At 39.1% G+C, this 27,459-nt stretch overlaps 1 protein-coding gene and 1 long non-coding RNA gene across 10 annotated transcripts in view; one reads left to right on the top strand and one right to left on the bottom strand.

The window, feature by feature from the left end:
- The window catches only part of CD86 (CD86 molecule), a 90,389-nt gene extending 76,581 nt beyond the window's left edge, over positions 1–13,808 (top strand). For 6 of the 9 annotated variants that reach the window (XM_072812277.1, XM_072812274.1, XM_072812279.1 and 3 more), the window contains 3 exons: positions 1,484–1,630; positions 9,503–9,548; positions 12,076–13,808. In XM_072812277.1, coding sequence (XP_072668378.1) covers positions 1,484–1,630; positions 9,503–9,548; positions 12,076–12,169 — 287 coding nt within the window. In that variant the 3' untranslated portion in view covers positions 12,170–13,808. The remainder of the gene's footprint in view (positions 1–1,483; positions 1,631–9,502; positions 9,549–12,075) is intronic. The other 3 variants (XM_072812275.1, XM_072812280.1, XM_072812283.1) reach the window with 2 other exon arrangements.
- Positions 1–27,459, bottom strand: part of LOC140625064 (uncharacterized) — a 56,383-nt gene that overhangs the window by 20,457 nt on the left and 8,467 nt on the right. The window contains exons 3-6 of the long non-coding RNA XR_012024441.1: positions 24,552–24,618; positions 11,721–11,825; positions 9,826–10,017; positions 7,861–8,198 (exon numbers count right to left, since the gene is read on the bottom strand). This is a non-coding gene — a long non-coding RNA (uncharacterized lncRNA). The remainder of the gene's footprint in view (positions 1–7,860; positions 8,199–9,825; positions 10,018–11,720; positions 11,826–24,551; positions 24,619–27,459) is intronic.

The following is a 27,459-nucleotide window of genomic DNA, read 5'->3' as shown; positions in this document are numbered from 1 at the left end:
CCTATGGATGCATTCTTTTGGACAGCCCCTGGAGCCAATCCCTAGCAGTAAGCTTTACCAGCGTGTCAATCCCTTCTCTTGGTACTGATTTCCTTTTGCTAAGACATCTCTGCCTCTGAGAGCCCAGTAAGTAGGTAGGCCATACAGCCTGTCCTGGTTGCTCCTACTGAGAGGGCTTGGCCTAGTAGAAGCCTCTCTCAAGCTATCCCTGAGGTTCAGCACCTGTCTGGAGCCAGTAACACCAGTGACTTGCCTTGGGGCCTTCTGTCGTGGCTTCCTCTGCCATGGCTCCCACAGTCTATAATCTGGCCTTGCCATCCCTGCAGTTTCATCATGGCTCACCTTTCTGCTGTCTCTTAACTACTGCCCAAACCTTCCCAGCCACCACCATCTTCAGAAACATTTCAGCTCCAACTACCTCAGGAAGCCAGGGCCTTGGCTCTCTGTATCTTTGTTCTATGGCTTTACCAGAGATAGCATAGACCCTGAATCACGGAATATTTTTGGATGTCCAAAGGTAGCAGCAGTCTCCACGTTATCAAATATAATCCTCCTTTTACTAGGAATGCCAAACAGGCTCAGTTGGGACAAAATGGGGACAGATTCAAAAGGTGTTGAATACACCTGCAAATGCAGCAACTCCTTTTCTTAATATCCCAGGAATGGGGACATGTGTCCACAAATTGCAGCTAAACTAATAGGTCAGCTGGTACTCTTTTCCTGTAATTTGAGATTAACTATCAGAATTATTCCCATAAATGTCTATAAAATGGGCCACTCAGTTCTAAGCTTTCCCCCCAAAAAATCTGTTTTTCAACTTCCCGGAAACTTAGAAGTCCCCATGCAAGGAAGAAAGTCTTGACTTCCCAGGAGCTGATCCTAATCGTGATTCCTCCGGGCAAGAAGAGATAACAAAGATTTTCTAGTAGGTGGTACCTTGTGAAAGCCTTGCCTCTTCCACTGTGACCTCAGACAAACAAACAAGCAAAACTGGAATTAGAAGGCTGTGATATTTGTCCAAATGAGGTATGTCTGGAGCCTGATCTAGAGATGATAGTGGATGGAGAAATTATTACAGGGGAAACTTCAGGACCCCAGGCTGAGGTCATGGCCCAGGACATGGGCCGAGGAAACAGGGTGTTGCACAGATGACTACACATTCAAAGCTCCAGCATGGGTACCACACCCATAGGCAGAAAACAAGGGCCAGGTTGACTTTCTTCTTCTAGATCATGATCATTGTCATCCCAACCTCTGGGAAGGGAAGGCAGCTTAGTCCAGGCATTTGGCCAGAAGCACTGGTTTCATTCTAAGCTGTTAAGGCCCTAAGCCTGGGTCTTTCTATGGCCTCATATTGCAGATTTCAGGCTCCTCTGGCAGTAGAGCCCTGGGGAGATGCTGATTTGTAAATGAAGACAATAGTAATTATAAGCCTTTTATAATTAATTTTCCTGGCTGATTGGAAACTTATGGTCATTTCTAGATGCACATACGAAACCCACCCCTGATGGAGACCACATCCTCTGGATTGCGGCTCTGCTTGTAATGTTGGTCATTTTGTGTGGGATGGTGTTCTTTCTAACACTAAGGAAAAGGAAGAAGAAGCAGCCTGGCCCCTCTCATGAATGTGGTGAGTCAGTGCTTGTCCTCTCTGCAGATTGCCATTTCGCAGCTACCTCCTGTCAGCTGCCTTCTGAAGCTCATTGGCTGAACTCAGATTAGCAAAAAGTCAGGGAGTGGTTGGAGGAGAAGGTTTTCCCTCAAGAGTTTGGAGCCCATATAGATGGACTCAACATTGCTCTGGATTTCTAGGAGAGGCAACATTTCTAACCTAAGTTCTATAAACGTACTTCAGGTTTCCAGACAAAGCTGATTATTCCTTGCTTTAACTACCCCACTTCATGAGGTTACTGTGAAAATTCAATGAAGTAAAATTGTGACAAGACTTCTAAATGTTAATGACTGTGGACCTGGCAGTGTTCAAGTAGGGCAAGTAGGGAAGCTTGGTGGTGGGAGAGGAGGATTAGATGACCATAAGATTCACTTTCTCATCTTTAAAAGAAAGTCTAGGTTTCTCAGGAAAAAAAAAAAGTGGGATGAATTGTTCCCTATTGACTTTTTAAAAATAATATTAACTTTTATTGATTACCAAGTATTACATACCCATTACCAAATATGATAAAAAATTATCTATAGTTCTACTAGTAAGAGAGAAATGGTTATACAGACAATATTTTAGAGTATATCCTCCAGATTTTTCTGGAATATATGTTATTTTCCATAAGGAATAATATCATATGGACTGTTTTTCACAGTTTAGATAATATCACATATACTGTTTTCTAATTTATTTGTACTAAACATAGCGAGAAAAATTTCAGGGTCATTAAGTATCATCCTATAGCATTATTTTAAGAGGCTGTGAGATACTCCATTTTGTGGATACATCTTAATTTATTTAACTAACTCCACATTGTAGAACATTTTGCTTGTTACCGTTGTTTTGCTGTTGTAAACCGCACTGCACTGAGCAGCCTCCTCATTGGCTTTTGTAAAAATGGCACTGTGCTTAGTGAGGGACAAAGAGGTTCCTGATTTTATAATAATCTTATGCCTCTTTGTTCTTTGGGCTTGTTTGGGCAAAGTTGCAAGGTGAGTTTGGACTTTATCTCAGTAATGCCTGTAGTAGAAGTCTGGTTGGTGCTAATAATTAAGGTAACCTTCTTACTCACTTTGGTAAAAAACACCAGATGAGTAATGCTTCTGATCAGCATCTTTTTTTAAATGTTAGTGGACTACTTTTAGGATCCACTAGAAAATAGATGGATGACATTAGCAGTTACTCATTTCATCCTACTGTATTTTAAAAACAGGCAACTGGGGAGTGATTATCCAATTTCAATAAATGAATACAAGCCTATGGTAGAGTCATATTCAAACTGCCAAAGCATGGGGTGTGCTGATATAATAATAGATTTCTGTGATATAAAAGTGTAAAATTTAGAGCACAGGGCGAGATGTACAGATATATCATGTTTATCAAAGCTTTGACTTTTCAAGGTGAGAATTTTGAGTCTTTTAATCTCATTGCCATTTAGAATTAGCTAAATGTGCAGAAGCAGCCTTCAGCCTGGAAATAAGCTGTTTTCTAAATTTGCTTTCATACTGGGATGATTAGCTTATAAATGAAACAAAGAACAAGAGATGGAGAAAAAGGGAGTAAGAATGTTTCTTCCCCCAAGAGGCAATCAGAAAAATTCAGGGGACTAGATAAAAGAGTTAAAGAGGATACGTGTATACACATGGAAGAAGCTGAAAGGGAGTTCAAGAAGCTGTGTGTATGCATATGAAATGGTCATATTGAGCTATGAGGGGTAAAAGGGAATATAGTAAGAGAGTATAGCACATATATGACCTCCTCCCCCCAAGAATGTGATAAAGAATATTATTGCTAGGAAAGGTTTGGTAGACAGTCACCTGTGCTAGTGAGTTTGGTCAAAGAGAAGAGTCTTGATATCACTGGAGGAGGAAGATATACCAAGTAACTATGTCATGTAGACATGTTTGTAAATTTGGGTTCTGCAATTCAGCAGTGTCTGTACTTGCTTTGTGGAAACTTTTGGCATTGTCTATGTGATAGACTGAATAGTGCCCTCCGGTAAGATGTCCATCTCCTATTTACGGAACCTATGATAAATGATCTCACATGGCAAAAGGGACTTTGCATATGTACTTAAGGTACTGTCTTCAAAATGATGGGATTATCCTAGATTACCCTGATGGGCCCAATCTAATCACATGAGTCAGAGAACATTTCCCAGGCTGGGTTAGAGAGATAAAATGGAAGGAGAGATCCAAATCTTGAGACAGGGTTAACTCACCATCTCTAGCTTTGAAGATGGAGGAAGGGGCCATGAGACAAGGAATGTGAGGGGTCTCTAGAATCTGCAACTGGCCCTCAGCTGAGAGCCGGCTAGGAAATGGGGATCTCAGTCATACAACCACAAGGAACTAGATTCTGCTGACAAACAGACATGGAAGCAGTCATGACCCATCCACAGAGACACAAGCTTACTGACACCAATTGGAATGCCTCCAAACATGGATCTTCCTCCTAGTCCAATATTAATTAGTTTCTCAGCTTCAAACTAACTACCTTGGCATTGAAAGTCTTTTCCAGTGTGTGTTCGGTAATTATAGTTTTCCTATACCCCAACCATCCACATTTACTCTGTTAAGGCTGTTAAATGAATAAAAGGGAAATGCCACAGTTATTCTAACTGGTTTCTAATCTCTCTTCTCTTTCTTGATTTGTCAAATAGGGCAGATTAGGCATGAGAAATTGTAACCTTGAATTAACAGTCTTTTCCCAATCAGAAGTTACCCTATCAGCTTACCCATCAGGGAGAGAGACTAAAATAGCTCCTCCTGAAGTTGTACTTCCTCATTTAGGTCTTCTGTGACTGAAATCTGTATATAATAGAGCCCTAGCAACTAACAGTTTTTACAGTTTGTCGCCCTCCACCAAACCTGAGTGAGTCTCGGCTCTTTCAGGAATGATTTCTTAAAGGGCAAGTATCTTTTCTGAAATAAATAATTTTAACCACAATTTAGACAGAAATCTTCCCAGGATGTAAAAACTGAAAGTTGATGATATCATCACACCTGGCCTTCAAAATGCTAAATTTGTAATCAAATCCACAAGTTTAGAATCTGCCTTTTTATTGTCTGCTTTCATTTTAAAATAGAAACTTTTTTTTTTTTTTAAATGGTGATGATTTTGTCATGGGGATGAAAGGACAACATAAATATTCTATGTTGGTCTACAGACATCTGAAATACTATATTCAGTTATAAATAAACATTTTTAAAAAAACTTTGAAAAAATAGAACCTAATCAGATTTATAAAGTGTCTAGAAGCTTAGTCAAATTAGTTCAAGTAACTGAGAATGCTTAGCCAGAAATGAAGTGCTGGGGAGGAGAAAAGTGTTCCCTTCAAATAGCTGAAGAGCTGCCATACGGTACAAAGATCGCATTTAACTGTGGCTCCAAAGGGCATCTCAATGCATGAAGATTATATGAGAAGATGTAAGGAAATAAGACTGAGTTTTGCAACAGTTAAGGCTCTTTAAAAATTATATAGAAGACATAAATTTCTTCCTCCTATGAAGGATTAACTGCTACAGGAATTTCCTTCCTACTGTAAACAACTAGAAATCAGATAAAAATATGAAACAACTGTTTTCAGACATTGGACAATAAGCTATAGAGAACTAGTCCCTGAAAGAAGGGAAAAGATGAGGTAAGCCCTATGATTGCCCCCAACTTACTGCCTGGAGTCAGTTTCCAAGTTGCTCTAAAAGTAGGGGAGCCCTGATACTAAAACTGGAAAAAGACATTACAAGAAAAGGACACTACACATATATTTTGTGAAAATAGATGGCAAAATCCTTTAAAAAATTACCAACTTGAGATCCCTGGGTGGCTCAGCGGTTTAGCGCCTGCCTTTGGCCCAGGGCGCGATCCTGGAGACCCGGGATCGAATCCCACGTCAGGCTTCCGGTGCATGGAGCCTGCTTCTCCCTCTGCCTATGTCTCTGCCTCTCTCTCTCTCTGTGTGACTATCATAAAAAAAAAAAAAAAAAATTACCAACTACCATCTAGCAATCTATTAAAAGTATGATACATCACGATCAAGTGGGGTTTATTCTGGGAATATGAGATAGGTTCAATATACAGAAATCAAGCAATAAAATTCACATTATTGACCATCCAAAGAGAAAAAACATGTAATCATGTCAGTGGATACAAAAAGGTATTTGGCAAAATTGATACTCATAATTTTAAAAAGAAAGAAAAATTCTCATAAAAATAGGAATATAGAGGAACTTCCTCAATCTGACAAAGGACATATACCAAAATCCTTCAGTAAGCATCATTTTTAATGATAAAAGACAGACCGCTTTCCCCATAAGATCAGGAAAGAGGCAAGGCTATCACTCTCACTATATTTCTTCATCATTGTACTGAAGGTCCTAGCCAGGTTTCCAGTCTAGGAAAAAAAAATAAAATGCCTACATATTGGAAGGCAAGAAGTAAAATGTCTTTTTCTTCACAGATAACGTGACCGTGTTTGTAGAAAAGCCAAAGGCATCCATGAAAAGCTATTAGAACTAATTGCATGTAGCTAAGTCTCCAGATACAAGGTCAATACACAAAGTCAAAATCAGTTATTTTTCTATATACTCACAACAAACAATTTGGACACTGAAAAAAATTTAAATACCATTTATAGCAGCATCAAATAATATTAAAAGCTAGGGAGTAAGTTTTTAAAAACAAATATAAGACCTATATACTAAAAACTAAAAGACATGTCTACTGACAGAAGTTAAAGTAGACCTAAATAAATGGAGAAATAAGCTATGTTCATGGATCAGAAGAGTAGATAATAAGATATCACGTGGCACCTGGGTGGCTCAGTCAGTTAAGCGTCTGCCTTTGGCTCAGGTCATGATCTCGGGGTCCTGGGATGGAGCTCCATGTCAGGCTCCCTGCTAAGTGAGGAGTTCTTCTCCCTCTCCCTTTGCCCCTCCTCCCTGCTCCTGCTCGCACTCTCTCTCTCAAATAAATAAATAAAATCTTTTAAAAAAGAAGACATCAATTCAGCCCAAACTGATCTATGAATTCAATGACATACCAATTAAGAATCCTGTCAGGCTTTTCATTGTACATTAAAAAGCTAATTCTAAAAGTTATGTGGAAATGCAAAAGACATACAATTGCCAAACAATTCTGAAAACAAGATCAAACACAGATGACTTATACTACCTAATTTCAAGATTTACTGTATAGCTATAGTCATCAAGACAGTGTGATATTGGTGAAAGCACAGACATACCAATCAAAGGAACAAGATGGATAACCAAAAAGTAAACTCACATGGTCAACTGATTTGGACAAAGGAGCCAAGGTAATTCCATGCAGAAAAGGGTAGTCTTTTCAACAATGGTTTTGGGACAATTAGATATCCACATGGAAAAATATAAACCTCAACACACAAAAAATAACTTGAAATGGATGATAGACCTAAAAATAAGAGCTAAAATTAAAAGACTTAAAAAAAATTGGAGAAAATCTTTGTGATCTTAGGCTAGGCCGATCTTAGAGAGGACACAGTAAACACAAAGCATATCATAAAAAGTAAAAATTGATAAAGTGTACTTCATCAAAATGAGAAACCTTTGTCCTTCGACTTTGTTTTAAAAAATAAAATTCAAGCCACAGGCTGGGGGGAAATGTTTGCAAAATACATATCTCAAAAGGACACGTATCCATAACATACAATTATATATTACTACCCAGTAAAGAAGATAATCCATTTAACAAAAGGCTGGGAGCAAAAGACTTGAACACATACTTCGTAGAAGAAAGTACACAAATGGCCAATAAGCACAGTCACACAGTCACAACATCATTAGTCATTAGGGAAATGCAAGTTAAAGCTATAATAAGATACATACCCACCAACATGACTAAAATTAAAAGGATTGGTAAATATCAAGTACTGGAGAAGTTGTGAACAACTGAAACTCTCATGCAGTGTCACACAACCCAGCAGTCTGAGATATTTGCCCATGAGAAATAAAAACATATGTCCTCACAAAGACACACACACAACTGTCTATAGCAGCTTTCTTCATAGTACTGAAAGCCGGGCATCCTAAATTTTCATCAGTTGGTGAATGGATAAACAAATGGAAATATGTTCATACAACAAAATACTGCTGACCTATAGAAAGGAACGGACTGCTAGTAATAAGCAACAACATGGATTTATTTCAAAAGCAGTATACTACCTCAATACTGTTCTCCAGAGGGCTTGTGTTCCTACCGACAGCGTAGGAGGGCTCCCCTTTCTCTGCATCCTCAACATCTGTCATTTCCCGTGTTGTTAATTTTCACCATTCTGACAGGTATGAGGTGGCATCTCATTGTGGTTTTGATTTGTATTTCCGTGATGTTGAGTGACGTTGAAAATTTCTTCACGTGTCTGTTGGCCATTTGCATATCTTTTTTGGGGAAATGTCTATTCATGTCCTCTACCCATTTCATGACTGGATTGTTTGTTGTTTTGGGTGTTGAGTTTGATAAGTTCTTTATAGATCTTGGCTACTAGTCCTTTGGAGATACCAGCCTAGAAGAGGACAGTCAATCAAAGTGATTTTCTTTGTAAATATCAAATCTAGAATTGCCTTAGGATATCAAATATCAAATATAAAATTAATAACTGTGTTTTCCTTTGAAGAATATAACAGGAAATTGTGCATTTTCTGAGCATTTCGTCTAAATTTGTAGTATAGTTGTATCATGTTTTGTGTTTCCAATAAGTTTTAAACTTATATAAATCAGATAATATTTAGAATTTTCTAAAACAGTTCATTAAAGTATCTCTATGGTGAAAAAAAAAAAAAACAAAACAGTATGCTAGGAGAAAGATACCAGGCCCAAAAAGACCACATGACCACACATTTATGATTATTTAGAATTATAAAATTTTTTAAAAAGCAAAATTATTGTCACATCAACCAGATCAGTAGTTATCAGGGGATGGGATAGGAGAAAGATACTGACTGAAAAGGGGAAAGGGGGCGCTTTTGAGTCTTATATAAATGTTCTATATCTTGGCTATGGTGGTAGTTACATGAGTGTATACATTTGCTAAGCTCACCAAAATCTATACAGAAAATTATTGGATTTTATTGCACATTAAATTATGCTTCCATAAAGCTGATTTTTTAAAAACATACACACATGTGTCCATCCCTGATCCAATGGCAGCAAGTGTTCAAAACCATCAAGGGTGTTTTTTTATTCCCTAAAGTCTTCCATGGACACCCAGGTTAACAACTCTGCTACAAGGCTCTGTGTGGGGCAAAAGCACTATCAGAACAGTCAGCCTAAAGGAATTTAAACCCTAAATTGTGCCAGTGGTAAGCCCATACCAGTGACCACTCAGGCTATGGAAGGTCTAACCAGTTAGAGATTTCCCGCTCGGGCCCATCTATGCCACACTGTATCATGTTGGTAGTGCCGCTAACTCACCCATTTAGATTTCAACATCGTCAAGATTTCCTTTTCTTTCTCATTTTAAACCTTACTTTCAGAAAGAGATCGAAAACTTTTCAAATCACTAAATGATTGCTAAGACTGTGTTACCCCTCCCAGCAGTATTTTTATTTCAGTAAAGAATAGAGCTATAAGTGAAAAACCTATTTCCAACATTAGAAATTAAGATGCAGTGAATAAAGGAAGGCATTTGCTTTTTGGATGCAAAAAACTCCTCAGTCCCCCTGAAACTGCATCAAGTAACCATCTATTCCACATATAAGGCCACAACGACTACTTTCTGAGTCCTAGGGCTTTGGATTCTCTTCAAACTTTCCCTCTTTTACTATCTATAGGCAATACATTTTCTGAAGTTGTTTTGCTCTCTTTCAGAAACCAACAAAGTGGAGAGAAAAGAAAGTGAGCAGACCAAGGAAAGGTGAGTCCTGACCTTACAACATTGCTGATAGAGGTATCATCTCCAAAGGATCTATAACTTAACCATCAGTTAAGTCTGAGGCATGCTGAGACCTCAGCAGACATGAACTAATGGAGAGGGAGACAAAAGTGAGACCAGTTAGGATCTGGAAGGAAATGTTCTAGCTATAAATGGGTGACAGGAGGTCCAATGCACAATGCTCAAGGGGTGTGGCAAGCTCAGTCAAGGTAAAGCAAAAAATTAATACCAAGGTGTGCATGGGTTGTGTATTACTCACCATGGTAACCTCAGCACCTATCATGGTGCCTGGACTAGTGGGAATCCTACAAGCGTGGAATGAATAGATAAGTGAGGAGTGACAATGTGTTTCTTTAGCTTCAGTGTCTTTGCACCTGCTATGCCCCCTTCTTGGAATCTTCTTCTGCCACTTTTTTGCCTCATTCTTCAGATCTTGGTTCAAGCTGAACTTCTAAAAAAAGAAAACAAAAACCAAAAAACCACCTTTCTTAAACTACATTATGTTAGCCTGTTATCGTGTCACTTGGATCCCTATGCTTTTTCTTCATAACACCAGGTAATACTTACATTTTTGTGTAATTACACTATTAAACTCTATGAACTATACCAAACTTTATAGAGGGTAGGGATCATGTCAGTTAAGCTTAACATTGCTGCCGGCACCTACCACAGTGCCTGGCGCATAGTACATGCTCAATAAATTTTTTCCTACTGTGAAGTTGTAGCAGCAGGTATTTTTTGATCCATAGAAAGTAGCCTTTTTATAACACTAACAATTTTCTGTTGTTATAATTTTCATGGCATCTACTGACTTAGGACTTATTCATAAAATGTACACTGTAGTGGTCTGATAAATATATAACCTGTTAAAAAAGAGTTTCAAGGCAACCCGCTGGCGCAGTGGTTTAGGGCCGCCTTCGGCCCAGGGCCTGATCCTGGAGACCCAGGATCGAGTCCCACATTGGGCTCCCTGCATGGAGCCTGCTTCTCCTTCCGCCTGTGTCTCTGCCTCTTTCTCTCTCTCTCTGTGTCTCTTATGAATAAATAAATAAAATCTTTTTTTTTTTTTTAAAGAGTTTCATGGAAACATAAATGCTATTCATTGGGGGCTTAGCTTCTGTTACATTTGCTTTCAGTTGAGCAGTATTATAAGTTGTTTGGTTTTTATTTATTTTTTCATGTATTTGCTTACTTTCTAGATTCTTTACCTAATCAAATCCAATTAAGCAACCCTAAATATGTCAAGGGGAAATGTGTATATCCTCTCCTTTATATTCTCTTTTGTCCACACACTACAGGCTAGAGAAGACAAAATGTGGTGAGGTGTTTGGTTTTTTTTTTTTCAAGATTTTATTTATTTATCCATGAGACACACACACAGAGAGGAACAGACACAGGCAGAGGGAGAAGCAGGCTCCACGCAGGGAGCCTGACATGGGACCCAATCCCAGGTCTCCAGGATCCTACCCTGGGCTGAAGGCGGCGCTAAACCGCTGAGCCACCCAGGCTGCCCTTTTTTCTTTTTTCTTTTTTCAAGAGTTCAGGTTTTCAGTTGTTTTTACAGTTTATTCAAACTAAGAACAAAAACAGTTCATCCATTCTTTCACCCCTCCTACTCCTCCCCTCCTACTTCTGGCAACCACCAATCTCCTCTCTGTGTCTATGAGGTAGGGTTTTTTTTATTATTTATTTTTAGATTCCACATACAGGAGAGATCATATGGCATTTGTCTCTCTCTGACTTATTTCCCTTATAATGCTTTCAAGGTCCACCCATGCTGTTACAAATGGTGAAATCTCACGTATTTTTATGGCTGAATCATATTCCATTATATGTATATACCACAAATTTTTTATCTATTCATCTATCAATGGACACTTAGGTGGTTTCCATATCTTGGCTATTGTAATAAATAGGTGTGGCAAGAATGAATGTGTGCATGAAAGAATACATTAAGATTCCAGGTGATCAATCCTTTCACAACGTGGTAAAATCAGATTATCTGTACCTCCATCCTCCCTGAGGACCAGGGCTCTCAAGAATATCCAGGCTCTGGCCAGAGTCATGGGGTCAGGCAAACCTAAATCTAAAGCCTGGTCACAAAGATACAGTCATAACCCCAGGGTCAACAGCCCCAGAGTTCCCAGCATTTACCTGAATACACAAGCTGCTGTGAATGTAGGAATCCAGGATGTTGAGCCTGGGTGCTGAGACCTTGCCTGCCCTCTTAGACTCAGTTCAGATATGATCCAGAAGAGCCTGCAGAGAGAAGGCAGCAATCAACATATGGCAGGGGCAGGAAGAGACAACGATAAAGGGTAGTTAAGTGAAGGAAACAGCACATCTCCACCTCTCTCTTCAACGGTTTCTCCTTGTTGCCTATTGCAATGGCCCCTATATTCTCCTCTACCTCTGAAATCTAGAATTGTAAATCAATCTACAATCTAGATTTACAATCTAGATTGTAAATCACAATCTCACCCAATTACCCTTCTTTTTATTTTTCCAGAGTACGGTACCATGAAACGGAAAGATCTGATGAAGCCCAGTGTGTTAACATTTCGAAGACAGCTTCAGGCGACAACAGTACTACACAGTTTTAATTAAAGAGTAAAGTCCATCCATTGTTTATATGCCTTCCCTTTCAAATTTTGGCTTACCTTTTTCTCGTCCATTAATATTATTATTGCCACTAATAATAAGAGGCTTTCCAGGGCTCCCTCTAAATGAGAGAGCCTCCCTATAATGCCAGTTCTGCTCCCTACACCAGGAGCAGATTTTAACTGCTTCTTTTCATCTCAGAGCACACTTGTGGGCCATGCTCACCTGACTGGCTCCTGGCTCAGGAATAATGTTTAAGACTAACACCTCCTGTTTCAGATTCAGCCTTCTTTTCTTAATTTTATACATTGTGTTTTATGTAGAACTCCCAATTACTGGACTAATGGCTTTTATCTATGCTTAATTCTAAGATAGTGCCTCATTCCATCTTGTATATTTGTGACTACCTCTGCAGTCTGGATGGGAGTTTTGTATGTTATGGCTTTATAGTGTTGCTTTAATATTTTGAGACATAAAGAGATGTGTACTATAATAATGTAATTACTATGCCCTGAGAAAATTCTACCCACTGCTGAGGAGCTCTTGCTCCTCTGTGAGGGTCAGTACGAAAATGGTGGCTTGGTGTGCTGACAACAATGAGCAGACCAACTCAAAATTTGGAAGATTAGGAATGATGGAGATAGAACCAGCTCTGAGTCCTGGAGCCACTTCTATCTGGGCTGCTGCTAATCTGAGGAAGATCCACCTGCCTAACAAGCTATGGATAAGCCTTAGCAGGGAGCTCTTTGTGAAGCAGGAAAGCACTATGCACTGTGAACCCTACTTCTCTTCTTGAAAAAAATGGCTGAGATGATGGCTCAGGGCAACTGTTCAAGAGCCAACTGAGAGATCACAATACTTAAAAGAGAAAAAAGAAAAAAGAAAAAAAAAAAAAAAAGGAAAGCTCTTGACAGACCGAGTTGTGCATGGATGTCCTATCTGTCCAGTCCTCCAGCAAGCCCTGGGACCTGGGACAAGAAACGGGTGAACCGTCTGTCCAAAAAGATGTAAGACAGACAGCATCTTCCCTGGTAGTTGGTGAGAAGTTTGGATAATACTTAAGTTACTGTGATGTTTCATCTGGCTGGAGGCAGAGTTGGGGCGGGGAGAGCTATCACCTTGATAATGGGATAAATGGAAGGAGGTTTAGGACTCTTTCAATTTAGGACTGAAAGAGAAAGAGCTAGAGTGCAATTAGGAAGACCCACATGCAAGTCATCCAGTGGTGAGGGTGCTAGGAAGGGATCAGCTGGCTCAGAGCAGGGCTCACAGATTTGTGTCTGAGGACTATCTATATGGTCATTCTCAACCATAGGAAAACTGGGTACATCAGAGGACCATGCTAGCCCAGGAGAAATGAGTTAAGTGACCCTGGCTCTAAGACATCATCACTAATGGATGGAGCAGCCTCAGTCCAAACCAAGAGAGAGAACTTTGGGAGGCCCGATCCACAGAAATATTTCTTCTTATTCTACACAAAGAAACCTAGAAGATTGTAGACTGCTGTGCTAACCGGGCTTGCCTTGTAAGATTTCCATTTATGTGTTCTTCCCTGCCTCTGCCGTCATTGGGCTCTAAGCATCTTGTTGGTTCCTAACATGGTTTATACAGTGAGCTCTTAATAAATTCTTCTTAAATTGATTTAAAGGTCTCCATTTTCTGCTTCTACTTCAACAGTACTGCTCAACCCATGTTACTTCCTCTGTCTTCCTGATATACTTCCTCCCTCTTCATGTCTCCATGGAAGCCTCATTCTCCAGTCACCCTCGCTAGAAGCCTTTGACTTACCCCAAACCCCTGCTCTTCCCTTTTCCTTTAACTATTATATAAGAGAGGAGGGTCTCATATGATTTTAAATGTTTATTTCAGTTATGAGACATATAAAAGTCAAGCCAAGGAAGTTCTTTCTGAGGACAACTGGGAAATTTGGAGTTAGAAAAGGAATATTTGCTTTTCAGTTTGTGACTTTTTAAATTATGTGCTCATGTACACATTAAACAAAAGCCCAATGTTAAATATTCCTTAAAATACCTTGATTACAAAATAAATGCATATAACTGTATTGTATATTTTTAACTTGCTGAGAGTAAATCTTAAAAGTTCTCATCACAAGAAAAGTTTGGACCTAGGTGTGGTGATGGATGTTAGCAAAACTTACTGTGCTGATCGTTTCACAATATACACATGTATCAAATTATTATGTCCTTCACCTAAAATTAGTACAATGTTATATGCCAATTACACCTCAATTAAAAATAAATAAATGCATATATATGCACTAACATATATTGCTTTATGTAGTATATATATATATAGATGCCATATATATGTATGTATACTACATATACATATATATATATGGCATCTGAGGAGACCCAGGGAAATTCTGAAAAAAGAAAACTCTAGGCTCTGTGAGGGCAACAGTGTGTCTAATTTCTTCACCAAGGAAGCCTGGACACCCAAGAGTACCTCAAAGCTATTTGTTCAAAGACTGAATGAAACTTTAACATGCCCTCTGGTGAAAATATTCCCCCTTTATATATTAAATTCTCTAGATTTTCTATGTTCCAAATCTGGGGAAAGAAAAGCCAAGGAGCATCTGGGTGGCTCCGTGGGTTGAGCATCCAACTCTTGGTTTCCACTCAGGTCATGATCTCAGAGTCATGGGATCAAGCCCCATGTTGGGCTCCACACTCCTCGAGGAGTCTGCCTGAGATTCTCTCCCTCTCCCTCTGCCCTTCCCACTCGTGCTCTCTTTCTCTCTCTCAAATAAATAAATATTTTAAAAAATAGAAAAGAAAAGCCAAAAGGCTCTCAAAAGAGGTCATGAAGTATACTAACAATACTAGTTAACAATCCTGGTACTTACCTTGTACCAGGGACTCTTCTAAACTGTTAAACTCATTATTCCATTATTCTCCACAATGACCCTGTGATGTAGGTATTGGGATATCATGACCATTTTGTTGATGAGGAAACCTAGACATGGACAGGTCAAAGCAATTAACCCAAGGTCACTAACTTAGTAAGTGACAGAGCTGGAGAAAATTTTGCAAAGCATCATTCTTTCTACCCCTTTGTTTTCCAGCCATAGAAGGGACAACATTTTAGCCGGTTGCAGGTTGAGTGCCTGTATTACATCCTACACTCCCTCAGCCCTCTGAGGTGGTGCCTGCAGAGAATGCATCACTGAGTTTTCCAGAAGCCATTCTATCATCTCATAAGTCCAGAAGCTGTGGATGATAAGGCACATGATATGACCCACGGAAATGAGTTTTTGGTCAGAGGGAAAGTGAACTACAACTACTGCCTCCAACTCCTCCCCCTCCATCCCTACCACTTATTCTTTTGCAATCAACCTTCCTTCCTCTGCCATTCTGAAGCCAGTTTCATCCACTCAGTGTTCTCAAATTTGGTAACCTGAGCTAGAAAGCAAAGACTCATCTCTGACTGCTGTCCTCCTACCTTCAGTACCCACTGTCATCCCACCTTCCTGCCACATTTAATTATCACAAGACCAAGCAAAAATTCTTCTGACTTCAGCAACCACTCTTTCTCTTCTCATTCAGATCCTTATTTCCTCAATCCAAGAGTGTGACCATCACTACCCAACTGATCCCAGTCTACTGTCTCTTTTAACCTGCATTCTGTCCAAAACATCAAAAGGAACAAAGAGATAAATAGTGAAAAAAGGATTTCCTCACATTCCTTTTCCCTAGCCTCATGGAGGCAACTATGATCTTCAGATTCTTATGTATCTTTCCATAGACATACTACGCCTGTGTGTGTGTACATATACATATGTAAAAATAATGTACATAAATATACACATACACACAAATGTGTGTGTACATATTTTCCCCTTATTCAGGTAGATTTGGTTGTATTCTACACCCGAGCAACTAAACAGCCTAAACAGAAGACTGCTAAGATGATTAAGAAAGACATCAGCCTTCCATATAATCCTTCATATTAAAAACAAGTGAGATTCCATTGGCTTTCACCATGCCTGCCTGTTCACTCCATAAGAAAAAATATTGAGAGATATAGAATCCTGCACTATCCTTAAACACAGTTTATTTTTATTTTATTTTTTTTTAAGATTTTATTTATTTATTCATGACACACACACACAGAGAAAGAGAGAGAGAGAAAGGCAGAGACACAGGCAGAGGAAGAAGCAGGCCCCATGCAGGGAGCCCGACGTGGGACTCAATCCCAGGTTTCCAAGATCACATCCCAGGCCGAAGGCAGGAGCTAAACTGCTGAGCCACCCAGGGATCCCCAGTTTGTTTTTTTTTAATAGAGGAGGTTTGCAAACAGGGGATTGGGTGTGGGGGAAGGGGCAGAGGAAGAGAGAGAATCTCAAGTAAGCTCCACACTAAGCACAGGAGCCCAAATGGGGCTCAATTTCATGACCCTGAGATCGTGACCTGAGCTGAAACCAAGAGTCAGATGCTTAATCAACTGCAACAACAGTCACCCTGAACTGGATCTCCCATTTCCTGTGTATCGTTTTTGTCTTTCTTGATTTACTCCCTCATTTTGTTGTTACATATATATCAGTAGCTTTCTGAGGAAGGATATATGGGAAATTAATGAGATATTGTGTATCTGAAATGTCTTTATCCTACTCTCTCAATTAATCATTTGGCTTAATATGGAATTTTGGATTAAAAATTATTTCCATTGTCTCTAATTTCAGTATTGTTCCTGAGAAAGCTATAGAAATTCTGACTCCAAATCTTTTTATGTGGAAGCATTTAAGATCTTCTATGTCCAGTGTTCTTAAATTCTGTAATGAAACACAGGTTCATGTACTGTGATTTACACTAAGATGGCCTTTTGTGTCTGAAAATGCATGTCCTTCACTCTAGGGAAATTTTCCTGAACTATTTCATTGATTGTTTTTTCCCCTCAATTTCACTCATCTCTCATTCTAGGATATGGATTCCTGTGTTGGATCTCGTAGACTGATCTCATTTTCTTATCTTTCTCTCCTCTTTCCCATCTTTTTGCCTTTTTTCTATATCTTAAAGATTTCCTGAAGTTTATCTTTCAGACTTTCTGTTGTATTCTGCTATATTTTAATTTTTCAAGTGCTCTTTTTTGTTCTCTGAATGTTTCTTTCTGCAAGGAGTCTGTTCTTCATTGTTGCAATATCATCTCTTGACTCTCTGAAGATGTTGATAGATTGTTTAAGTCTTATTTTCCCTCCCTTATCTCTATGTCTTTCAAGATGTTTCTTTCTGTTTGTTTCCTTTGGTCTATATTATCCGTGTTGGAGGATTCCTCAGATGTCTGATGAAACTTGATTATCTGTTCATGATTAAGAGTAAGAAATTAAAAATTAGTTTTGAGGACCCAAGTCTTTGGATGAGCTTGTTAATCTTAGCATTACAGTAAAGGGATCTAGGTGGGCCTTTGGTAGCAAACCGTATTTAGATCTTTCTTCTTCTGCTGGTAGTTTTCTAGTATCTTGCTTGGAAGGGGAAAGTCTGGCAATCAGCACTTTAGGAGCCAAGTGAGAGAAAAGAGATCTGTGTGTGTGTGTGCATGTGTGTGTACGTATGTGCGTGTACATGTGATAGTGGTGGGGTCTCTGCAGGCTTTATTCAGTATGAATAAATGTACTTAATCTATATGTTTTCAATATGGCAACTGCATCTTCGAATGTGTGAGAGGTTTCCCAACTGAAACATTTTCTGCTTTACCCTCTCCAGAGAACAGACCCTAGACTTTTGCCAGGGTGGGAGAGGGAAGTTGCCCAGTAGTGTGGAGTGGGAAAGAAGAGCTCAGCTCTAACTTACTATCAAACAACTTTTACCCAGTCTTCCTTATTTGGGTCCTTATTTTTTCCCCCAACCTTCACCCTCAATTGGTTCTCAGGCCTGCCAGTTCCTGAGGCTTTTGATGATTCTGGAGTATAAACTGGATTGTTTTTTGGGTTTCTGCACCAACAGGTAAGACGTGGCTATCCTGCCTTGAGTTACCACGTATCCATCTACTCTTCAGATCCCAAACTGCAGTCTCCTTTCTTATTCTTGTGCTGTTACATTTTTCCATTTAAACTAAAAAATAATTTTTCTTTAGTTTTAGTGGAATCTCAGAAGGTAATGTAATTAAATATGTGTATTAAATTAAATTAATTAAATTAATTAAATAATTAAATAAGTATATGTATATGTATATGTATATGTAGATTAATACCATTGTACTTAGAACTTCACTATTCTAGGACTCTACCACTGAGTGCCTTCAGTCTAACATCCAAAGTCATTAACAATGTGACTTGAAACTAACGCAACTGTTTACCAATCTTATTTTTCCCTCTTCTCATCATATCAGAAAATCATAATACTGCCACATTTAGCTACTAAAATAATTTCTGAAATATAACCTGTATTATCCAGTTTGCTTCCATTTATGCTATTGTATATCTCTGCAATATTTCTCCCCATATTTCTCTGTTTACTGAACCCTTGTTTATCAGTAAAGCGTGGCTCAAATACCACTACCTCTGTTGGGCCACATACCTAACCACTCCCCAGGCTGTGTAGTGACACCATATATTTGGATCACAGAATACACCTTCCAGCAATAATTCATTCCTAATCTAAAACTTTCCTTCCCAAAAAAATAAAATAAAATAAAATAAAATAAAATAAAATAAAATAAAATAAATAAATAAAATAAAAAATAAAATAAAATAAAACTTTCCTTCCCTACCAACCATCATGATTCTGGCCATTGGCCAACATACAGAGGAGCTCCAGGTTTCACAGGGAAACTTCAAGCCACTAAATAAGCCAGTGTTATTTTGTGATACAGCACCTTAGTCCTAAACCACTTGGTCTAGGTAGTTTCATTCTCTACATGCCAACTTCTCCCAACTGTCCTAGCTTTGCCAGTTGCCTCCTGTCCTAATCAATTGCCTCCTGTCCTTCCATACCACTCAGACCTGACAATCATCTCCTTCCCCAAGGTTAAAACCTTAGTTTCCCACCTTAAGTATGGCTTGGATCCACTCCCTAAAAAAGCTGCCTCTGGCCACCCAAGATAATCATCCCTTGACCCATCTCAGCCTTCTGAGACCATTATTTCAGAGCAGTCACACCAGACCAGGTCTTCCCAGCCAACAGGAAGCAGGATTACAGTCACATGGGCCTACACAGGAGGTAAAGGTGTGCCCTATATCTACTCCTTAATTTTAGTAGACATCCTCATTAACTTAAGTAAAACCTCTCATTTCATGGAATCATAGGGCTTAAAAGAACTCAAACAGTCCTCAGCCCTCATGGGAGGTAGAAGCTGGATACCACAGGAATTGAGAAGCAGGATCTGGAGAGATGTAGAAACAGAAAATGAAGACTCGTTCAGAGATGGGTAGGCAAAGTTAAAGTAGCATAAAAAAGGAAAACTGTTTAAAGGAACATTTCTGAACCTTGCTATGCTTTAAGTTTGCCAGCACGTAACAAAACATTTCTAATTATGTGAGCAATTATTTTTGTTGGTTCCTTATATATTTGCTAAGAAAATATTCATCTGCAAACAGTGTGTTCACAAGCATTAAGGATAAAAGGCAGAGATAATGAATGAAACAGAAAAAAGATCAGAATCAGTAGTTTTCACATCTTATGAAAAAGCACATAAAATTTCCCACTTCTGCAATTATTTCCTATTAACCTATATTTTTGATTACAGCAATTAATAAATTATCTTTAATGAATGAAGAATGGGGAATACATCTTAGTTTTTTAGGGCTCTACACCTGTAAAGTATAAATCAGAATCACAGAGTTGAGGGAAATATAGATGCTGTGTCTTGGGTCAAGGCTGTCTACTAATGATGTTTTTAGAAAAAAAATAAGTACCCGTGCCTTCTTCATCCTGGCACCATTTGCACTGTTCCCTATTTGCATATACACAAGAACAGTATAGTGTTTTTTATAAACAAGTGCAACATGACAAAGATTAGAGTGCTCATTACTTTTAAATGTTTTATTGTGAAAAGAAGCCCTTAAAAATATATGTGAAGTTATTTCAGAAAGTAGCTCTCCACCTTGGCAGGAGTGCCAGCTTACTCCTATCCATTGCATGAGGCAAAGTGGCTTCTTTTCCCATGATCTGATTTTATAGCACTGTTCCTGAGATGACACACTGTGAACTCATAAGTTTCCAAAATATAGAGAGTATAAAGTAATAAGTCACTAAAGTGTCTTAACAGTCTATTAGGCATAGAAGAAATATAGAAAGCATCCAGTGGAGCCCTTCCCCTCTTGCCAGAGCAGAGAAGTGAGGGAGTAACCAAACAAAGAAAGCCAGCACCAGAACTCCTGATCTTTCAGGAGTTCCTGATCTTCAGGTCAGTGCTTTCCACCTTGTAGTGTCCTCTATGCTTTCTGTTAGCTGGAAACGCTGGAGAATGGGTGTCGACAGATTATAATGCAGCAAGAGCATGGACTTTGGGGTCAGATAGACCTGGCACTGCTATAGTTGGCATGTGACCTTGAGCAACTTACTCTCTCTGATTCTAGGTTTTCTTATATGTAAAATAGAGTTAATAATACCTACCTACTTCATAATATCAAGTGCAATCCAAAAGATGAGGATTATGCATTTGAGAGGAGAGAGAAAGAGAAAGAGGAGGAGGAGGGGACGGGAGGAGATCCAGCAAACAAGCAATTGTGTAGCTTGTGGCAGTAGGATGGGTTGGGGGATGGTAAGTGAGCATTAATAGTCGCAGGATGGGAACAGGAAGCCATCATGGAGTAACAGTGATGCGTGTGGATTCTTTCATATAACACTCAGCCCAGAAGTCCCTCCACACCCTGCTGAAAGCCAGAAATGCTCCTATAATTCCTCCTACAACAGCTTCACTTAAAGAAGTCCCTTTCTCAGCATCTCAACCCAGGGACTGATATGACCCATTCAATCACCTTACATGCATGGGACCTTTCTATACTTACTACTGAAGCCAAAGTCATCTTTTTAAGGCCTTTATCTTTGTCAAGATTTTTTTCAGACTCAAGAATACCTACTTCTCTGTCAAAGTGACAGAAAGTTCTGCCCTTACTAAATATAACATGAAATTCTCTGCAGTCAGGCTGAGAGAGAAAGGGGGTCTCTCAATGGCCAGGGGAGCCCAGTCCAGATGTTGGAAGACCTCTGCCTTAGAGGGCAATCATACAGAAAATGATTTTGGAGGGTAAGAGTGTACAAATTGGAGGCAGGAAAACCACTTAGAAAACTGGCATAATTAGCCCCTACAAGTTTGGCATTACTAAGTTGCTGAATTAGAAAAGCCTCCTTATATTTCCAGGCTGGATCCTGGTGCCTGAGCTCAATCAGATCAGGGGCAGGGCTAAGTAGATTCCACTATAGAGGCAAATCCAAATGATGAGGAAAGAAAGTTAAGGGAGCTGCTTTAGGAGAGATGGACCACAGGAGTTCTCTGCACTCAATTAGAATGGGATGAAAGAAATCCTAAACTATGTTGGAAAGGTGAGATGATTCAGGTATAGCTACCAGACTAAAAATAGCATAAATCCATCTTCTTTGAATAAACCCATGATTATATGATCAATTACTCATATACAAAGGAGGCAAGAATATGCACTGACAAAAAAGATAGTCTCTTTAACAAATGGTTTTGGGAAAACTGGACAGCTACATGCAAAAGATTGAAACTGGACCATTTTCTTATACCACACACAAAAACAAGCTCAAAATGGATTAAGGACCTAAATGTGACACCTAAAACCATAAAAATTCTAGAAAAGAGCACAGGCAATAATTTTTTGGACATCAGCTGTAGCCAACATTTTTCTAGATATGTTTCTTGAGGGAAGGGAAACAAAAGCAAAATTAAACTATTGGGACTACATCAAAATAAAAAGCTTCTGCACAGTGAGGGGAATAATCATCAAAATTAAAAGACTAACTATGGAATGGGAGAAGAAGATATTTGCAAATGACATATGTGATAAAGTGTTAGTATCAAAACTTACAAAATTCAACGCCAAAGAAACAAATAATCCAATTTAAAAATGGGCAGAAGAGTGTTGGCTGGGTGGCTCAGTTAGTTAAGCATCTGACTCTTGATTTCAGCTCAGGCTATGATCTCAAGGTCATGAGATTGAGCCCCACATCAGGCTCTGCACTCAGGGTGGAGCCTGCTTGAGATTTTCTCTCTTTCTCCCTCTGCCCCTCCCTCCACTCTCTGTCTCTCAAATAAATAAAAATAAATAAATCTTTTTTTTTGTAAATGGGCAGAAGATATGAACAAATACTTCTCCAAGGAAGACATACAGATGGCCAATAGCCACATGAAAAGATGCTCAACATTACTCATCATCAGGGAAATGCAAATCAAAACCACAGTAAGATATCAACTCACACTGTCAGAATGGCTAAAATCCAAAACACAAAAAACAACAAATTAGTGAGGATGTAGAGAGAAAAGAACACTCATGCACTGTTGGTAGGAATGTAAACTGGTACAGTCACCCTGAGAAATAGTATGGAAGTTCGACAAAAAATTAAAAATAAATCTACCATATGATCCAGTAGTTCCACTACTGAGTACTTACCCAAAGAAAACAAAAACACTAATTCAAAAAGATGCATGCATTACTTATTGCAGCATTATTTACAATAGCCAAATTTTGGAAGCAGCCCAAATGTCCATTAATAGATGAATGGATAAAGAAGAGGTAAGATCCACTTATGTATATATTTGTGAGGGAATATTATCCAGCCATAAAAAAGAATAAAATCTCATTCACAACAACATGGATGGAGCTAGAGAGGATAACGCTAAACGAAATAGGCCAGTTAGAGAAAGACAAATACATGATTTCACTCATATGTGAAATTTAAGAAACAAAAGAACAAAGGAAAAAGAGAGCAAGAATCCAAAAAGCAAACCCTTAACTATAGAGAACAGATGGTTACCAGAGCAGAGGGAGAGAAGATGTGAAATAAGTGAAGGAGATTAAGAGTACGCATATCGTGATGAGCACTGAATAATATATTGAAGCGTTGAATCACTATATTGTACACCTGAAACTGATATAACACGTATGTTAACTACACTAGAATTAAAATTTAAAGAAGGGAAAAATAACTAGATTCTTTAATAAAATGAAAACATTAAGTAGTCAATAATAAAACTGTTATCTTTCAACCAGTCAATCACAGTCCTTGATATAGTCATCAAGATGAAAAGATCCTCTTCTATATCATAAATCCAGTATGGGCGTAGGGCAAAGGTAATTTCAGAAATGAGACGTGAAAGACACAGAGCAGGAAGCAGAGGCTCTTTGCTTCCAGAGCACTGGCTACCAAATCATTAAAACTCTTGGGATCAAAACAACAACAACAACAACAACAACAACAACAACAAAAAATCTCTTGGGACTCCTGGATGGCTCAGCGGTTTAGTGCCTGCCTTCAGCCCAGGGCGTGGTCCTGGAGTCCAGGATCGAGTCCCACATCAGGCTCCCTATGTGCAACCTGCTTCTCCCTCTGCCTATGTGTCTCTGCCTCTCTCTGTCTCTCATGAATAAATAAACAAAATCTTTAAAAAAATAAAATAAAACTCTTTAAGTTCATATTTGCAACCCACAGCATATATCTGAAGGTTCTTATTAGAACGTGCCAGGGTAGTGTTGCCATGCTAACTGGCAACAACTAGTTACATGCTGTTTTCACCAGTCCACCTGCCACTTTTTAACTGCACACATCAAGTATTTGCCCTCAGGCTTCAGGCCTCACAACCTCTGTAGAACAGTTGAGCTGTATCCATTGATGAGAAAACATAATTAAAAAAAAAAAAAAAGCCATTCCAAACAATCAAAAAATAGTGGGGTTTTTTTGTTTTGTTTTCGTTTTTGTTTTTTTGCTGATTTACTTTTTCCTCTAGTTTTAAATTTATTCGTTGAACGCTCTTAGAGTCATAGTCTCAGGGTTTGAGACTCTCATTATCAATTTAGAAAGGAAAAAAATGTTTTTTTTTTTTATGTTAAATTCTATTCCTGTGTCCAAACCAGGTAGGCAGATTAACATATGTGAATGTCCTTAGGGTTTAAAGAGTCTTGATGGAAAAAAAGTATTGTAGCAAGACTTAAAGAAACAAGGTGAATGTAAGCAACTGAGTAATTGCTTATATTCAGAACTTACTACAAGTATGGGTAAGTTACAAAAGAATATGTTGCATCAGGGTCTTAAGCATTGGTTTGATCAAATCTTCCCAAACCTATGTAAGGAAAGGGTGCTGCATCATTGTTGTCATCATCATCGTTGTCATTATCATCATCATCATCGCTATTTATTGAGCATACCACATGTCAGGCACTCTGTTAAATGGCTTATTTTATATTACCTTGGGAAGAAGGAAGAAACGCTGTATCATCTTGCAGAAGTTTAAGATCCTGTTGAGAAGGGAGAACCTAAAGGAAAGCATAATGAAATAGGGTAGTAATCAGAATTTAGAGAAGGGGGGCAAAGCATGAGAGCAGCAATGAACAAGTATTTTCCTGTACTGGGGCAGGATGGGGAGGTGCAGTCCTACATTAAGAGTCAGGTATAAGTGATCATGTAGACAGAACTGGCAAAGAAACTGGTAATACTAGGAAATAATTCGTAAAGAAAGAATTCAGTTATGAATAGTCAGGAATCATGGAACTATCGCCAAAAGGGTAAGTAGATTTTGAGGACACCTGAGTATCTCTCCTGCAACTTCTTGTTTGATTCAATGTTTAACCTGAAGATGGAGCCAGTCCTAAGAGAGCAGATGCAAGAGATCAATAGATCATGGTGATATCATGCAGACCTGTTTCTAGCCATACTTTTGGTTATGTAAGCCAATAGTTTTTCTCTCTCCCTCTTCTTCTCTCCTCCCATTCTTTTTGATTCAAGTTGGTTTCATTCCTTGAGTCAGACTTTCTATTCTTGATTGATACATCACAGAATGAAAAGTCTTGCTCCAGCTGAGTCTAAAGGTAGGATCAATGTCCTCCTCTCTGTTTCATTTTGGCTTGTATTTTCTTTGCATGTTGACCTCCTCTCCTAGTACAGGCAGATTTCTTCAAAACAGCTAGGAAAGATAGTTGCAAGAAGTTCCAGCTTATGTTGTCTGGACAATCTTTTTTGTTAGCTTCAGCAGAAATAATCTTGAGAGGATGCTGATTAGGTTTGTTTGGGTCATAAATTCATCCCTGAACCAATCACCATAACTAGGGATTTCTGACTTTATTAAACAGGTCCAAGTATTGCTCTCACTTCTCCCTCCCAAAAATCCCAGGGGAATGGAGTCAACTCAAACTCAAAAACGACAAGATGTTGTATGGGGAAAAGTGGTATAATGAATGTTGGCGCCCAAACCCAGGTCCCATTTATCTGGCTAATGCACACATCCCCCTGGGTGCTGTGAGTGTTGACGCTAAACAACCCATAGCTGCCTTCTGATTTTGATTTTGCCCTTGGCCAAATAGGAACTTCCTCCCCTAATTTTATCTTTAAAATCTGATTTTGTTCATTATGATTTTTTATTAATTTTGATTTACTTAAAATATTGCATTAAAATAGTATTCATCTTGACTACTGAATTTTCATCCCCTTCAAATTTTACCCTGCTCCCCTCACCCTGGCTAAGAAGCTAGCCACCAGCCCCCCATCATTCCCTCTGGGGACAGACCTCAGTCAATGATTAACTGATGTAGGGGTACAAAAGGTCAGCCCCATTGCCTCAAGACAGGGCTAACTCCGCCACAGCAGGAGCTTCCCCTGGATTTAGATCCTGCAGTTAGTCTCTAGCTAGGACCGCAGTCTTGCTGGGTTTTATTCCTGCCCAATCCTTCCTTCCTCAGTCTCTTTTTTCTGAGAGCATTCCCAGCAAGTTACATGGATAAGATTCCCTGTTTTCAGAGAACCCTACCTAAAATAGTTGGTACCAGGAAGGGTTCTAGAAAGTAGACACTAAAGGTGAGTTTCTGAAATTCAACGACTCATCAGCTGGATAACAATGAGAACTAGCTTGGATGCTGCGGAAGTAGATTAAAAAAATTTGAGTAGACTCAAAAAATTCCTAATCTCAGACTGCATATGAGATATTTACATGACAATTTGTTAGGGAGAAGGAGACCAGCACCAATATTTTTAGAAGCTCCTAGGTGATTTCAACACGCTGACGAGTTTAGGAACTACTATCTCAGGCAATTGAGGGGTATGGGAGCAATAGTGACTTTAAGAAAGGACTGTGGAATCGGACAGCTCTTGGTAATCACTACTGATTCTTTGCAGAGAGTAAAATCACAGGCTCAAGTTTATTAATGAACAATTTTAAACAATGGAAGAGTCAGAGTATCTCCTTGACAACATTTCAGGAGATACTCATTTCCTACAGCAGGAGGGGAGGCATGACTGAAGACTAGGCTGAGGATTTATCGAGAACCTTGAATTGCCTGAACCCTCTAGGTCTGCACAAGTGACCAACTCTCCCTTGTTGAAAGATACAGCCCCCCTGCTGCTTAAAGGTTATAAAGAGATCTCAATGAGGCAGTGCGTTACAAGGAGGGTTGCCAGATAAGGTGCAAGATGCCCAGTTGAATTTGATAAACAATGAATACTCTTAGTATCCCAGTTCCCTGTATCTTGTACTTCCATTTGCTACAGCTGGCAACCCTAATTTTTTTAAAGGTTTCTTTACTTGTTCTGAGGCAAGGGGAGGAGCAGAGGGTGAGAATCATTAAACAGGCTCTAGCCCAAGAGCCCAATGCAGGGATCAATCTCACCACCCATGAGGTTATGAACTGGGCCAAAACCAAGAGTCAGACCTTTAATGGACTGAGTCACCTAGGTGCCTGGTTTTTAAGGCAACCCTTTTTTTTTTTTTTTAAGGCAATTCTTGCCTTGATCTGCCCTCACCTCCATCTGGCCAATGGACACATACATCATTAATATCAAGTCTAAGCAAAACCTGACTGGGAAGTCTGAGGCTTGCTAAAGGAACAGAGAAAAATTATACCAAAAGAGCTGAAGGACCTGACTGCCATGTACTGTCAAGAAATGGGAAAGTATTCCTGGGAATGAGTCCCGGGGATGCTGGATCAAGGGAGGAAGAATGAAAATCTAGATAGAGGATTTAAAACCTGGTTGTAAAAGGGTCCTGGGTTGTGACACCTCCAATATATTATGGAAATGGCACTTGAAGATTGGAAAAAAACGTAGCCCATTATAATCGAAGTAGAAATGCCAGAACTGTGATGGCAAACTGGGGCAGAAAGGCTCAG

This window comes from Canis lupus, chromosome 35, assembly GCF_048164855.1.
Source record: "Canis lupus baileyi chromosome 35, mCanLup2.hap1, whole genome shotgun sequence".
Lineage (NCBI taxonomy): Eukaryota > Metazoa > Chordata > Mammalia > Carnivora > Canidae > Canis > Canis lupus.
This window is presented reverse-complemented; position numbering and strand designations above follow the sequence as displayed.